We start from the raw sequence: 14,800 nt of genomic DNA, 5'->3' as shown, positions 1-14,800 counted from the left end.
AGGTTCTTGAAGTCCGATGGTGCGCGTCGGTCGCGGTTGGTTTTGCAGCGGGTGATCTTCGTTTCAGTGATCGGACGGGGCGACCACGGTGTGCGACGTACGAAGCCAGCGTGAAATGAAAGGGTTGAAAGCTTTTTGAAGTGATTTCGATTGACGGTAACGCCCTACAATTCGTTGTGTACGGGCGCTTACTCATAGGCGCTAAGTTCGCTTGCAGGTGAAGTGATCGTCAAATCCAGTACTATAAGGCGAGATCAATGAGACAATTACAAGCAGTAATTACAAAGAACACTAGTGTAAGACGAGATGTACGCATTAAACATGGCCAATGGACTTCAAATACTTGACAGCCTCCTCCATTGGCATCTTGCCCACCGGATGATCGTGCCTCCCATGACCTGCAAAGCCGGATGGTCCGAATATACTTCCAGGTGGAAATACAGGCATCGAGCGTGGCTTGAGGTGGCATGAACACTGACACTCTTTGTAGATACGGATGTTATCGCTCCTACTGCCATGAGACTTCTAATTGCTTAAGTACTCATTATGAATGCTTACCTTGGCCCGGAAAGAAAGTCCTCTGGAATAGGAATATATCCTTCCCTCTCAGCCTCATACTCCAGTTTATCCACATCTTCTACGGCACTCTCCAGGTCCTGCAAGATGCGCTGATAGCGTCCAATGCACTCGCTTGTATCAAGATTGCCCTTTGCATGGCGAACCAAAGAGAGTGCAAGGATTATAGAGGCAGAGGCCAGCCGAATAAGAGTGCGTGAAGCTGAGCAGATGCGAGGATGGGCAATTGAGCGGTGAGCACCTCGAGTGATCTTCGTGACGACGTTAGAAAAGGTTCCGATCTTGCCCAGTGCGAAGTGTAGTCGGGATGAAACTCGCTGAAGGTCGGTGATGGCAGTTGGAACAGCAGACATAGCAGAAATTGTCTCGATATCAAGTGCAGAGAGGTGTTGCATGATGGGCTCAGTAATCTGGGTGACGCGTGCATTGAGAGGCGCATATAGTCTGCTCACGGCAAATGCCAGAATGAAGTATAAATGCGTTCAGGCACTGATGCGATCTCATTTCACTCTCTATCTCGAAGAAATATCTCTCAGCTCAATCTCAGCCAAGCCTCCTCGGCATCAACATATGGCCAACTCTTCTCACGCAGCGAAGCATTCCAGCAAGTCCAAAAATCACTCAAAGGGTGCAAAAGCGTTGCAAAAGCGCCCCATGCCTCAGCTCCATGACGATCGTCCACCACCCAAGAAGGCACGAGCAAGAATCTACAGCGATGAAGAGGAAGACATTCGACGTGATCGTACTAGACCACAAACGAGCACTCGCTTAGTTGAACATCTCTTCGATGACGATGTCCCATGTAGGCCGCGTTCGCACAGCACTGGACAAGATAACCAGCAAGATGAAGATGATCAACAGGAAGACGAGGAGCAGGAGGATGATGGCATCGAGCCGAGGCATTTCGAGAAGCTCATCCGTGAGATGCACTATAGCAAGGCAGACAAGTAAGTCATTTGTTGTTGCGAGTTCAGTACTAATGTCCCACGCAGGAGCAAGCTTGACGTATGGAGTGATGCAGCCCGTTTCATCCCTCGAGCCATGGGGCCTTTCATTGACATTCTCCAGACTCTGCAAGTCGGCATAGCATGTCATGGTGTAGCTAAGGATGCATGGGATCTCACCGACTGGCCTTATCTGTGAGTCTATCACATTATAACTTATTTCCTGCACTCCAGAGCGCATATATATGCATATATGCAGTGCTTACAAAGTGTTTAGTGATGATGAGAGTGCTTCGAAGCTCATAGAGCATTACAGCACTCTCCTGAGGATCATACCTGGCCTGGCGAAGCTTGTTCCGCACTTTGAGAACGAGCCAGAAGACCTTGTTCACTTCGCCACCTTCGTGAGTCGCTGCAGCTTATGAATTTAATTACTCACAATACACATCTTTCTTCTCAAGCTGTCTCGCAAGGCCCGTTCGGCGCGCACGGACGACCTCAGCAATGTAAAGAAGAACATATTAAGATTTGTTCCGACAATCAGAAACGTTCCGTACATCGACTCTGAGCATCCGAAGGAAGCACGAGGATTCCATCACTTCGCGACTGCACGTCTTTTATGCCCTCGTCGAATACGCGAACACTTCGATGAGGACCCCGAGAAGTTACTCACCTTTCTGCCAATGTTATCTTATCTGAGTGTGAGGTTTTCAGGTTCTGCAAGGATGTCCTCGAGGGCCAGATTCCCATTGCATCCACAGACCTCCCATCGATGGTCTATCCTGAGAATGGTTACAATCCGTGTGCTGTCGATGAAAATGCCTTGAAGAGTGACCTGCTGGCTTCGGTAAGTGATAGGTTTATCTGTATTGCCACACTTATCGCTATCTAGTGCTTTCGAGCGCTGTTCACGAGACCTCGCAGTGGCAAACTGCCGAGGAACAAGGTCCCTGGTGAGCACAAGAAGGGAGGTGGACATAACCCTATCGCCTACAATTACCGCATGAAAGAATGCAACGAATACAACATTGCGTATCTTGTAACTTTGGTACACGATTTCGATTTCTAGTATCCTGATCTCATTCCACTTTCATTGCAGGCTCGCTTTGCAGCAAACTCCCAGTCCGAATGGACTGAGGCAGACGACGACTTCTGCAGCGAAGAATTCTTCAATTTCATCCTCGCTCTCTTTGAAGACCCCGAGTGGCGTGAGAAGACACTTGCTTGGTACAATGCGTAAGTTCGCCCATTATTAGCTTCGCCTGTTACTGACATATTTTCTTTATAGTGAAGTATTTGGAAAGGGACCTCGCGCAAGCAGCGAGGACTCAGCTCAACTATATGTGGGCCCATCTTCGCTGGATCTCCTCACGCAGCAGCGTGCTGCGAGGCGTGCCATGACGCAGGTTGCCACTCCTCCTCTGTCAAGCGAGGATGGTAGATCAGAGATTGAAGAGCCCGTCGATGCGAGTACAAGCCTCAGAGCTTGAGGAACTGGATTAAAATCGTACGTGTTGTCTGTCTTTCCCCGTCGAGTCTGTGGGCTCACTGTTATGTTACTAGTGTCGATTTCACCGTCAGTCCTTTGTACTTTCTTTATTGCATGCTCACAGGTCCGCTTTCTCACTCGTTTGTGAATCTTTTGCTCGGTACTGCATATCATACCCTTTCATTCCAATACCTCTGTTTTGTAACAGATTGCAAATTTCTTTCCATGCATGTATGACTGCTGCATTCACTGTAATAATTATGAATAAAATATGTATTAAATCGAGTTTATTCTAATGGAAGCTGTATGGTGAATAATGTATCTATCTGGACAATGGGTTTCCTGCATTACCTGAGCTGATGGAAATCGCCCGGCATTCCCTGGGCCTCACCTGGCATTACCTGACATTGCCTGACAGGAGAGGGAATTGCCTGTCATAGCCTGACTGGCTGGCAGTAGTCCTGGCCCGATGGTGGTAGCCCTGGCCCGATGAGGGTAGTCAAACCCCAAAGGGTTACAGATAAGCATGGGCATTATGTAGTCTGTCAGACGAGGTAGATATTGCGAGAATTGCGCAGATTTGGGTAGGTATGTACAGATCCGCCTTCGACATTTTTGCTGATGTACGTCGCCTAGAGATACGATGCGAGAATACGATAAGGATGTTCGATGAGAGAGCTAATTCGCGTGGCTTATCCGAAGACGTAGCGCGTGACCAGCCGAAATACTGATCCGAGTGCGCAAGTCTTGGTTCAAGGGGGATAAACTGCTCCATTCGTGGGCGGGAGGGCGCCCTAATATACATGTACATGACAGCGGATCGCGTAGCAAAGAAGATGTGGGGTTTTCTGGTTATGGGGATGCAATCGCGTGAGACATTACTATCTATGGTAACTGTCCAGACATAAAAGGAAACTTTGAAATACCGAATCATTGGGGCCTTGTCCTCGGCGACAGACTTCGTTCGCGGTACGTCCAGATGGTTGGCACTGGGGAGCGCTGTCTCGGCGAGTTCGGACCCTGTGGGAGATCGAATTTACGAGTCGCAGCCCGCCACCCTCGGACGCGCGATCGTCACCGCGGGCCTCTCCTCGCCTACGTCTCCCTGACCTCTCGTCCGTTCGCCCGCGTCGGAAGCTGGTAGAGTCGATGGATACACAAATCATATGCATGCACTAGAAGAATCGTCTCAAATGAAAGAAAAGGATGAATTACGGTACCGGCACCTGTCTCCTCCACAAGAGGGGTCGACTTCGCGTCTTGTCCCCAAGACTACCACAGCGGCTCATAATATTGCGCGATGAGTGATGCGAGTTCGGCGACATTGGTATCAAGAGAGAGGTGACGACCACGAAGACGAAGATGGAGGGGTTTTGAAGTTGCTGCGTTGAGGTCGATGGTCGGTGAAGTCGTCAGTAGTACGTCGTCCGGAATGGATCGAGTATCGGTTGACTGAGGATAGATGCAAGAGTGGAAGGTCTGGTGCATTTTCCTGTAATAAAAAAGCTTGACACGATTAGCTGCGACTGCCTCTTTGAGCACGGTGCCGTCGAGCTCCTTCAGACAATAGGAACCTGAGGCGTATCGTTCGTGGACGACATATGGGCCCGACCAGCGAAGCGCGCCTTTGTTTCCGTGTTGCGCGTCCAACCAGGTCTCGTGGACGAGTACCCAAGTGCCCGGTGAGTAATCGCCTGCAGTGATCGTCCGCTCGTGTACGCGCATGTAGTCATCGATTGCGCATTGTTGGCTCTGGCGTAGATGCTCGATAGCGATGCCGATATGCTCTTCTTTTCAAGCGAGTTGTTGAAGCTGAAGCATGATGAGATCTTCGGTAGAATTGACTTGATCCCAATCTAGAGCATACCAAGTGCGATCAGTGAGGTCAAACAGAAATAAGAAATGTCTTCCGTATAGCAGAAAGTAGGGCGTATAACCAGTTGCGCGCGATACGGTGGTCCGCATGGATTGCAGCCCAGCATGAACGAAGAGCAGCCACTTCGTTGAGGACTGTCCACAGCATCGCAAGATCGCGCAGGTAAGTGTTTGGCCATCGCGTTCTGCAATACCGTTCCCCTGAGGATGATACGGTGAGCTCATAACGACCGCGACACCATGCTTCTCGAGTAGGAGACGAGTGGCGCCTTTGAATTCCGGACCACCGTCACAAATGCAAACCGGAATGCACCCGAAACGACATAATACATCCTCCCACAGAAACTTGGCCCAGTTCTGCGCTGTGTTCTTAGCAACGGCGCGTGCTTCTGGCCAGCGGGAGACATCATCTGAAGCATGAAGAAGATACCGCTGTCCTCCATAGCCCTTCGGCATGTGGACAGTGTCCAGCACGGATCACCGAAGGATGCTGGGTGATATAGTAAGCGTTAGCGGCGTCTTGTTTTGTGTGCGCGCGCGATATTGGCAGCCATTGCAAGAGCGAATGAAATACGCGATCTGCAGGTACATGTTCAGCCAGTAATATCGGTCCGCGAGTTTTCGATAGGTTGGATCGCGTCCACGATGGCCGCAATCGTCATGTGCTTGCTTGAGAAGATCCAAGCGTCGAGAATTGTCAGCAATCACAAGACGAGGAAGAGCTTTGCGGTGGATTTTCCACAACCGCCCATCATGTATAACGAAGCCCGCTGCCCGACGAATGAACGTTCTCGAGGCGCTAGGGTCATCGTGCACTCGTGGCGGCATCTCGTCGAATTTGAGATACTGTTGGATCTCGCAGAAATATACCTCACCATCGTCATCATAGACGCGATGTTGATGGGGAAGATTCTGCATGTCCACAATAGAGGACTGACAGTAATAAAAATACCTGGAGTCTTGCATTCGCGCGACAACATGCGAGGTCCTCGAGGCACTGTAAGCCTTCGGGACAGCTGTGACGGCATAGTGGATCGCATCCTGTTGCTCCGCAGGTTCCATGAGATCATTTGTGATGAACGCGGCGCGATAGTGGGTGATGGGCAGAGGCGAAGATACTCCTTCAAGAGAAAAGATGTTAGTAGTCGTTTGCGCACATTTTCGCACCATGAACTCGTTCCCAATATACGAGATGTCATCCATGTTCTGCAGGAACGAGGCATGGAATGGTGATGGAATAGTTCTGGGTGATGCGCCCGTTTCGATATGCGCTTCATGCACCGACCACCAGCGTGGTCGAGATCCGAACAGGTTTGCATCAATCCCGTGATACCCAGGACCAGCAGCCACATGCAGGAGTTCGCCCTTCGCTGATGGGAAGTCTCCAAAGCTAGTAGGTGCGTCTGCCCATTAATGGAATGTGGGTGCACTGTGTGGTCACCTCGCGCACTGCCGATGATCCTATCAAGCTGCTCCTCGCCGTCCGATTCTTCGGAGTCATCTGATGATGGTCTTCGACGAGACAGCCCGTCCACAGCGATATGCTTGCCCACAGGTACATGTTCGAGTTCGAAGCTGAAGAGCTTGAGATAGGCAACCCAACGCGTCATCGGCGCATTCGGTAAGTTTGGGTTGCTAATCATTTGATGCAAGTACTTCGCGTCGACCTCGAGACGAAAGAATATTCCCCAGATGCGGTGACGCAACTCCTTCATTGCCCAGAATACACCATAGAGTTCGACCTTCGGCTGCGAATAGCGTGATTCGGTCGCGTTGAACGTACAGGAACCGAATAGCACCGGACGTTTCACGGTCTCTTCGTATTGGAAGAGTACCCAGCCAGCGCCATGGATAAAGGAATCGACCGCCAAGATGACCAGTCCATCGGTAGACTCACGAGTTCTGGGTTGTATGAGCACGGCCAGCTGATAGTCGAGTTTCTTGAGCACAGGTGCGTCCGAGATAAGCCGCTTCAACTCGTCCATGGATGCCTTCTGGTCCTCTCCGAAGATGAAATCTTCGCCTGTATCTCGTAGTAAAATAGTTAGCGGCTTCGCAATGAGAGAGAAACCTTTAATCCATCGTCTTGCAACCCCCGCGGTCCCAAGGAATCCGCGAACCTCTGAGACGTTCTCGCATTCTGGCCACTTGCGGACTTTACTCGCGAGTCCATGATCGACCTCCCATCCTCTGAGTGACACCACTGTGCCCACCACTTTGAGCTTCGGCGTAGCCAATACTAACTTCATCCTTCTTTTTCCCGTACCACCATGTCCGCTATAAGCGCTCAACAGGCGACTGCCAGCGAATTGACCATGGAGGGCATAGGTGTAGAGCGAACTCCTCCGGGAGGGTCTCCACCGCCAGCGAGCGTGACGACGTCGGCCTCAGCGCTGACGCCCCCGCGCCCGCCGGTCCACAATAATATGCGCGACACCATTAGGTCTCTGCGCAACAATCTGAGCGACCTTGCTGTCGGCGTGCAGTGCATTATCGAAGGCCCCTACGAGACCGAGGCATACTCCGACGAGTTCGAGAACTGCGCTGTCGCGCTCTCTACCTGCCTTCGCGACTTCCACAACGCTCTCATGCGTGACCCCCTCATCATCGACACCGAGGCTGGTGCCCGGATCATGTAACTCTACCAGGCTCGCTTCCATTGGCAGCTCGCCAGTGCAGCCGTCCTTCTCGACGACGATGCACTCATGGACGAGGCTCCGCGCACCCGCCTGCGCACGGAAGGCGCCCTCCCTGTCGGCATCGACATGCAGGCTGCCCTGACTAAGGCTGTCGAGGACGGCGTTCGCATGGCCACGTCAGCCATCAACACGCGGCTGTCGGCTATCGAGGCCCAGCTAGTACGCGGGCGTCCGCTGCCACACCCTCCTCAGGCCCCGAGGGACTGCGACCCCAACCGCCAGTCCGTACTGGTCGTCAACGTGCCCCGCCGCCAACTCCAGTGCTGCTGCCCCTGCAGCACAGCCTACAACGCAGCCTGAGACGCAGGCCCCGAATGCCCCAACCATGGCACAGGTGGCCGCCAAGAACCGCGAGAAGTGCTACGTCCTTCTCATTACCCCCGAGCAGCATGCCGCCATCGAGGCAGGGGGTACCATGCCCCAATGGTATGCTAAGGTCCATACACGCCTGCGCGAGACCCCCGCATGGGCCAAGGTACGTTTTCTCGGTCTCCGCTTCGCTGGACCAACCAAGGTCCAAGCAGTTTTCTCGCACGAATCCCCTGACTCGCTCATATGCGAGTGTCTCCGGCCCATACGGCACATGTTGGGAGTCATCCCGCATGCTGCCTCCCCTGCGCCAGACCCGCATGAGCGTGCATCCGCACCACAGGACTTCTGCCCTCTCGTTCCTGTTACGAAACTGTTCATCCCGAGCTGCCCGCTGCGTCATCCCGACATGGGATTGTTACTCACTGAGGAGGAAATCATGGCGGAACTATGCCGTAATGCTATGTTTTCGTCTGTTCACTTCAACGGTCTACCCGGTTTCGTTGTGCCTAAGGAACATCGCGAGCAGCTCAGGAAGTCCTCGATTATCGTCTCCATTGAGGATGCCCATCACGACTACTGTGCGCGTAACCTCCTTGGACGTGACAACTGCGGTGATGCTGCCGCTTTCCTTTGGTTCTTTGGCTCCCGCATCACTGTAAAGAAGTCGAAAGATCATCCCGTTTTCCGTCAGTGCACTCGTTGCTGGCGCCTCACGCATCTCGAAAGTCACTGCAAGAAGCGGGCGCCTGTGTGCCGCTTCTGTGGAAAGACTGACCACACGTCCGATGTGCATCGGCAGGCATGCCTTGTCTGCAATCATGAGGCTCACCCGGCTGACCAGCCTTGCGAGTCTGACCACTATTTCTGTGTGGTCTGTGGCATCAACAGTCACAGTGCCGCCGACACCACCTGCCCTGCGTGGAAAGATTACCGCATTCCCATCTCACGCACCAACCCCTCATTATGAATATCACAACCACTCATTTGAATGTGCCCGGTCCAATCCGCGCATCCACGGCTTCATTTCTTCCACTTCCTACGATATCTATTGTCTTCAAGAACCGTGGTGGGGGCAAATCGGCATCGATACCCCCCATGGCTCTGAGTCAGGCACTACTGTTTTTGGTCACGTCAATGTCCGGCCCTACGGCCTGGACGCCTATCATTACCCCTCCACCTCTGCGCTGCCGTGACCTCGAGCCAGCATCCTGGTCCAGCGCGTGCTCTTAAACACTTATCACATATCCATGCGTACCGACCTGGTGTCGGACCCGGATGTGGTCGTTCTTCATTTTGTTTCACGCTCTGATCCCACCCATGATTTCTTCGTGGTCAACTGCTATAACGAAGGCTCGCGAGCCCAACACCGCGTTCTGCCCTCTCTCTATGATATCCCTTTCCCGCCACGAGCGAACCTCCTTGTCACCGGAGATTTTAATCTCCACCACCCCCTATGGTCATGGACCAGACGGGCCTCCCGCTCTGCTTCCACTGCCTCCACCGCTTTCGCTGGGTGGCTAGAGCGCGAGTTGCTCGAAATTCTTAATGACCTCGATCAACCCACCCACATGGTGAATGGTGACCTGCTCTCGGGCACCATCATCGATCTGGTCTGCGCGACCTCCAGTGCGCACTTTCACGTTCACGGAGTCGCTGCTACCCCCACATCCTTTGAATCTGATCACGCTCTACTAACCTCTACTCTCTCTCACATTGCTCATCCCGTAGACGTTGACCTTGGCTTTCGAGTCGATGTGTCCAAACGGGACGACTGGAACACGTGCCTTGCCCGCGAGCTGGCGCTGTCCCCACCACCGGCTACCTATACCACCAATGACGACCTTGAAGCGGGTGCTCAGGCTCTGCTGCGAGCAATGTCCGTGGCCTGCAACGAAGTCTTCCCCTGACGCACACATGCTCACCGGGCCTCCCAGCTCTGGTGGAACGATGCATGCGACACTGCCCGCGCAGATGTCCAGGCGGCTCATACTCGTGAGGAGAGGCGAGAAGCCAAAGTCACACTCTCGGCCATCATCCGACAAGCTCGGAAGGACTGGACTCAGGAGGCAGTCGCGCGACTCCAGCACACCAACCCCTGGCAGCTCGCCTCCTGGACCAAAGGAGTGAGGGCACCCCCACTACCTGTCACCCGAACGGACGGGGAGACTGGCTCTTTCCCTGCTGACGCGGGTCGTCTACTCACACGTTTCTATTTTCCGGCGTCTCCGCCCTTGCCTGATCTGCCTCCTCTCTTTACCTCTACGCCTCCAGCAGCGCACCCAGACCACCCCCTCCTTATCACTGAAGTAACTGCTGCCATCGAGGCTGCATCTAACTATTCAGCACCTGGCATCTCCAGAGTGTCATGGCGGCTCCTAAAATGGGTCTGGCGGTCTGGTGCGCATCATGCTCTTTTTCTTTTTCTATCCTCTTCTTTGCACCTGGGTTACCTCCCCGCCCCACTTCGGGCTGTGGCAGTTGTGTACCTGCCCAAACCGGGCAAGGCGGATTACACCGCACCCAAGTTCCACCGACCAATAGCGCTCTTAGAAACCCTGAGCAAGGTCCTAGAAAAAGTGGTTGCTGCCCGTTTCAACTTTCAAATTGGTGCTCACAATCTTGTGCCCAGCTCGCAGTTTGGTGGGTGGGGCCAACACTCCGTCGTGGATGCGGGAGTCACTCTGATGCACCATGTACGCACCGCATGGGAAAACGGTTTCTCCGCTACCTTACTGTGTATGGACGTCGAAGGCTATTACAATAACATTCACCACGACGTCCTTCACTCTGCTCTCCTTTCTTTGGGCTTTCCCACAAACGAGGTCCTTTGGACCATGTCATTCCTTTCCTCGTGCACCATGCGGCCCAAGCTCAATTCCGAGCTGGGACCATCTTACCACGTCGCTGCACTCGGCATCCCACAGGGATCGCCTCTGTCGCCAGTCCTTTCTACTATATACTCTTCCCCGCTGTATGCGAACCTTGATCCGTTCGTGCACCCCCAGCAGTCTACGGTGGGCTACGTAGACGATTTTGCCCTCCTTATTGTTTCTCCCTCGCTGAACGAGAACACTGCCATCATCCAACGCACTCTACCTAGTGTGGGCACCACGCTTCACCAGCTTGGGCTGACCATTGGCATGGCAAAAACTGAGCTTATGCACTTTACCTCCCCGAGACGCTCCCTTGACGTCAACCCCCCCTGCGGGTTCAGTGGGATGGGCGGGATATCACCATTCAACCTGCTTCATATTTGCACTGGCTCGGCATCTGGTATGACCGACGCCTAACCTTCACCCACCACATTCGGGTCATGGCAGCCCGGGCTTCATCCCACGTTGCCGCTTTCCGCATGCTCACCAACACACAGCGAGGCATGATAATCGCGCAAGCCCGTTTGCTATACCTTACCACCATCCTTCCCGTTCTCACCTTTGGTAGCCCCGTGTGGTATAACCCGCGGGGCCCACGCTCACTTTTTCAACCTTTGCAACAGGTACAAAATGATGCACTGCGGTGGTTTACGGGAGCATGGCGGTCTACCCCCCACCACGTCCTCAACCTAATATCCAGCGTCCTGCCGATGAAACACCAGCTCGACAAACTCAACGGCCTTGCCGCAGCTCGCCTTCTCACCCTCTCGGCGTCCCACCCAGTGACCCACTGCCTGGCGGCCAACCGCGCTGCCCACCCGCCCAATTTCTCACTCCTCAACCCCACCATCCCTATCTGCCACGGCACCAGTGCGGTGGATGTGCTCGAACAAACCCTGCCCCAGCGGGCGGTGCGCCTTCTTCCCTGGTTGCAGCCGCCCTGGGATCCTGCGCATCCGTGGGACGAGAGGGTTCACGTCTGCATCCCTCCGCCTACCAAAGACACCTCCAAGGAGTACCTACATTCATTCTTTTTCCCTCTTTTGCACTCTTCCATTCCTCTCCCCGATGCCCTATGGGTCTTCACCGACAGCTCCCAGATCACCCAGCCCGACCCCACCCCGCGGAACTGACGAGCAGGTGCAGGTGCGTGTATCATTCACCAGGGTGCTATAAAGTACGAGCGGGCTTGGGGCATGGGTCACCAGGCCGAGGTGTATGACGCAGAACTCTTCGCAATGGCGGCGGTCGCCAGCCGCTTTGCCGGTTTTCTGGCGACCTACCCCATGATTACCCACATTTACCTCTGCACGGACAACCACGCTGCCCTGTCCAATGTCCTGTCGCTGCGCCCACACAGTGGCCAGCCCTTTTCCCTTCGCTTTCGGGCACTTCTCGCTCCTCTCATGGAGCAATACCCACTTTTGAACATTTCGCTGCTATGGGTTTCCGGGCATACTGTCACAGATTTTCGCCACAAAGTCTGCACGTGACTTTTCCCACACCACAGATCACGTGCTTCACCAATATCTCACGCCACTCAGCCACAGACGTGACGCGTAGAGATCAGGTGATAGTTCACATCACATGTTATGGTCCAGACCCGTGGATGATACGGTCGGACCTGTCTATTCCAGGATACAATAGAGGCACCCATTTGGGAACAAAGGGAACAAGGACTATTGTTATGCGTCGGCCTTCCGCTTCCTATTAGTTTAGCCAGAAGCCTAGATAGGTACGATGTTCACACCGGAGAACAAAAGGAAAACCAAGATAGGCACGATGCGCACACGCATTACTGCGGCAACCATCGATCTTCCCACTTATTGTTCTACTTCCGGACATCCTATTGTTTCATGTACGGCCATTTGCTTATACCCGTAGATAGGTAGCTTAGGTAAGATAGCCCGCTGTACGTGTATATAAGACCAGCCATGTAGGGGACGAAACCTCAGATTGTTTCTCCTCGTCTACTACCTGTAGCACTCACTGAGCTCACCAGCTCCTTCATATATCTCTCACCCTTTCCTGTGTCTGCCAACATTGACCAGTAAGTCAACAGGCTCTTGTGCCACATAGGGTTCAGGGGAATACCTTTGGGATCAGGGGGATCAGGGCGGCACGTTCCACGTGACTGTCCCTTTTTAGTCTTTTTGATCTCTTGTCCGGTGTTACCGTGACATTAGAAACAATCTGACATTTTCTGCACCCCTGCTTAGTGTTTAACACAAGTGGCCGCATATTTTCAGCGCAAGCAGTTTCAGCCGTAGCGCGCGGCTTTTTTGACATACATTCCAATCCGATCTCTACCCGGCGTGAGCCTCAGCAAGACTCTGAGCTGCCCAAAGCCTCAAAGCGCAAGGCCACCCCCAGGATCGACCTCGACGCCCACTACAAGCATCAGGAAACCAACAAGGAGCGTGAAAGGCTCCTCACACTTGCGTCACTAGGCGCATCGTCCACAGACAGGCAGCGAGCAGCAGCTAGGGTTGTAGATACCACACACATCATAAAGCGCGGAATCATCCGCAAGCCACGCGATCACACCCCACCGCTTGAATGCTACAAGCCCAGAAAGGGGCATCTTACCACTGGTAGTTGCAAGCCGGCACCACCCCCAGAGCTTATCACCTCCAACGCCGTTCCCCCCACCATTGTTGCTCCACAGCCAGTGCGACCCCTTCCCAACTTCGTTAAGGTCAACACACACGCACGACCCATTCGCCCTCTTCTGTCCAAAGTCAGGCCCACCCTCCACATCGAAACACTCAAGAAGCAGGTCTCCGCTACCCGCTTCAGACTACAACCGATATTAGGAGCGTTCTGGGAGAGAATTGATCAGGACAAACGAAAGAAGGTACAACTCCTCGCATCGGAGTTAGACAAAGTCTGCGCAGATCTCTACACGGGAACTCGTGAATACACCTTCGTCGACAAACAGGTCGTCAACACGTGCTGCCTAGAAATAGGAAGGATCAACTTCAAGGAGATAGGAAAGCAGCAGAGGTTAGACGAGATCGTCAGGGAGATTGGGAAAGTTAAGGACAAGCAGTACCTAGGCTTCATCTTCAATTAGTTTAACTACATCTATATCACAATGGAAGGAGCCGATCGTGCATACGCATCCACGTTCAGGCAAAGAATGGATGACATTCTGCATACAAACGTCGAGTCAGCACACGACGGAAGCACCCCACGCGCCTCGCAGCGCAATTCACCAGAACCTGCACTAGGACCGCAGGAATCTGCATCACAAGTCGGAGGACCAGCATCCCCGACACCATCACTTGTACCAGCCTACGTCCCACCCATCTGGGAGTTTGATGGACACCAATTCGAGCACCTGGAAGATGCTCTCAGACAATCCGCTCCTGGAGAAGTCCCAGACCACATCCGTGAATGGGTAATTGTCGCAATGAAGCTCACGGTCACTACTGAGATCGCCAAGGTATACAATGTGCTCGGAAACAAGATGTACGAGCACAAGAAAGCCTTTGAATCAACGATCCAAAACAACAAGAGTGAACACCGACTCAAGGAGGGAATGCTCCAGACGGAGATCGAGAAGCTCAAGGATAGAATCCTTGTGCAAGATGCGCATATGACAGTTTTGAACGACGAGCTCACAGGAACCCAGGCGGCAATGCTCGATACAGGCAAAGAAATGATGGAAATCAAGGCAGCTAACGTCAAGCTGCGACATGAGCTAGCTTCGCTCAAAGCAAGCGGCGTCACTACGATGCAAGGTCAAACATCCGGCACGGTCCAATCGCACAAGCCACGCATCAAAATTGCTGAACCTCCACACTACTCGGGCAAAGGAAGTCTGGAGGACTGGCTCCAACAACTCGGTATATGGATGCGGTGGAACGAGATCAACGATGATGAACACAAGATTACCACGGCCTTACTGCACTTGGAAGGTGGCGCGTTCACATACATGTCTGAATATGCGACCAGAGCAGCAGCACGGCAGGCACTTGGCACATGGGAAGACTTCGTCAACATTCTCAAAGTGAACTACAGGACCCT

At 53.2% G+C, this 14,800-nt stretch overlaps 7 protein-coding genes across 7 annotated transcripts; 3 read left to right on the top strand and 4 right to left on the bottom strand.

Annotated features, from left to right (window-relative positions):
* Positions 1-315: 315 nt before the first annotated feature.
* Positions 316-971, bottom strand: LAESUDRAFT_764059 (uncharacterized protein; the record flags this gene model as incomplete). Its single annotated transcript, XM_040913379.1, has 2 exons — positions 316-508; positions 559-971. The coding sequence occupies 2 exons, from the start codon at positions 969-971 to the stop codon at positions 316-318; spliced, it is 606 nt and encodes a 201-aa protein (XP_040758761.1).
* A 259-nt stretch (positions 972-1,230) lies between these two features.
* LAESUDRAFT_764058 (uncharacterized protein) lies at positions 1,231-3,010 on the top strand (the record flags this gene model as incomplete). Its single annotated transcript, XM_040913378.1, has 8 exons — positions 1,231-1,523; positions 1,569-1,715; positions 1,780-1,924; positions 1,982-2,184; positions 2,235-2,367; positions 2,413-2,559; positions 2,620-2,756; positions 2,809-3,010. The coding sequence occupies 8 exons, from the start codon at positions 1,231-1,233 to the stop codon at positions 3,008-3,010; spliced, it is 1,407 nt and encodes a 468-aa protein (XP_040758760.1).
* Positions 3,011-4,476: 1,466 nt separating this feature from the next.
* LAESUDRAFT_616608 (uncharacterized protein) lies at positions 4,477-4,803 on the bottom strand (the record flags this gene model as incomplete). Its single annotated transcript, XM_040903221.1, has 1 exon — positions 4,477-4,803. A coding segment is annotated over one exon (327 nt), but the record flags the coding sequence as incomplete, so codon positions are not given.
* A 705-nt stretch (positions 4,804-5,508) lies between these two features.
* On the bottom strand, positions 5,509-5,901 carry LAESUDRAFT_613139 (uncharacterized protein; the record flags this gene model as incomplete). Its single annotated transcript, XM_040903178.1, has 1 exon — positions 5,509-5,901. A coding segment is annotated over one exon (393 nt), but the record flags the coding sequence as incomplete, so codon positions are not given.
* Positions 5,902-6,977: 1,076 nt separating this feature from the next.
* Positions 6,978-7,157, bottom strand: LAESUDRAFT_630682 (uncharacterized protein; the record flags this gene model as incomplete). The annotated part of the gene is made up of 1 exon (XM_040903388.1): positions 6,978-7,157. A coding segment is annotated over one exon (180 nt), but the record flags the coding sequence as incomplete, so codon positions are not given.
* A 42-nt stretch (positions 7,158-7,199) lies between these two features.
* Positions 7,200-8,862, top strand: LAESUDRAFT_764055 (uncharacterized protein; the record flags this gene model as incomplete). Its single annotated transcript, XM_040913377.1, has 3 exons — positions 7,200-7,506; positions 7,564-7,720; positions 7,776-8,862. 3 exons carry the CDS (start codon positions 7,200-7,202, stop codon positions 8,860-8,862), a joined length of 1,551 nt encoding a protein of 516 aa, XP_040758756.1.
* Positions 8,863-14,464: 5,602 nt separating this feature from the next.
* On the top strand, positions 14,465-14,795 carry LAESUDRAFT_798573 (uncharacterized protein; the record flags this gene model as incomplete). The annotated part of the gene is made up of 1 exon (XM_040913987.1): positions 14,465-14,795. A coding segment is annotated over exon 1 (288 nt), but the record flags the coding sequence as incomplete, so codon positions are not given.
* Positions 14,796-14,800: the final 5 nt, after the last annotated feature.

This window comes from Laetiporus sulphureus, assembly GCF_001632365.1.
Source record: "Laetiporus sulphureus 93-53 unplaced genomic scaffold LAESUscaffold_67, whole genome shotgun sequence".
NCBI classification, from domain to species: domain Eukaryota; kingdom Fungi; phylum Basidiomycota; class Agaricomycetes; order Polyporales; family Laetiporaceae; genus Laetiporus; species Laetiporus sulphureus.
The sequence above is the reverse complement of the archived record's forward strand: the minus strand, read 5'-3'. Positions and strand labels throughout refer to the sequence as shown.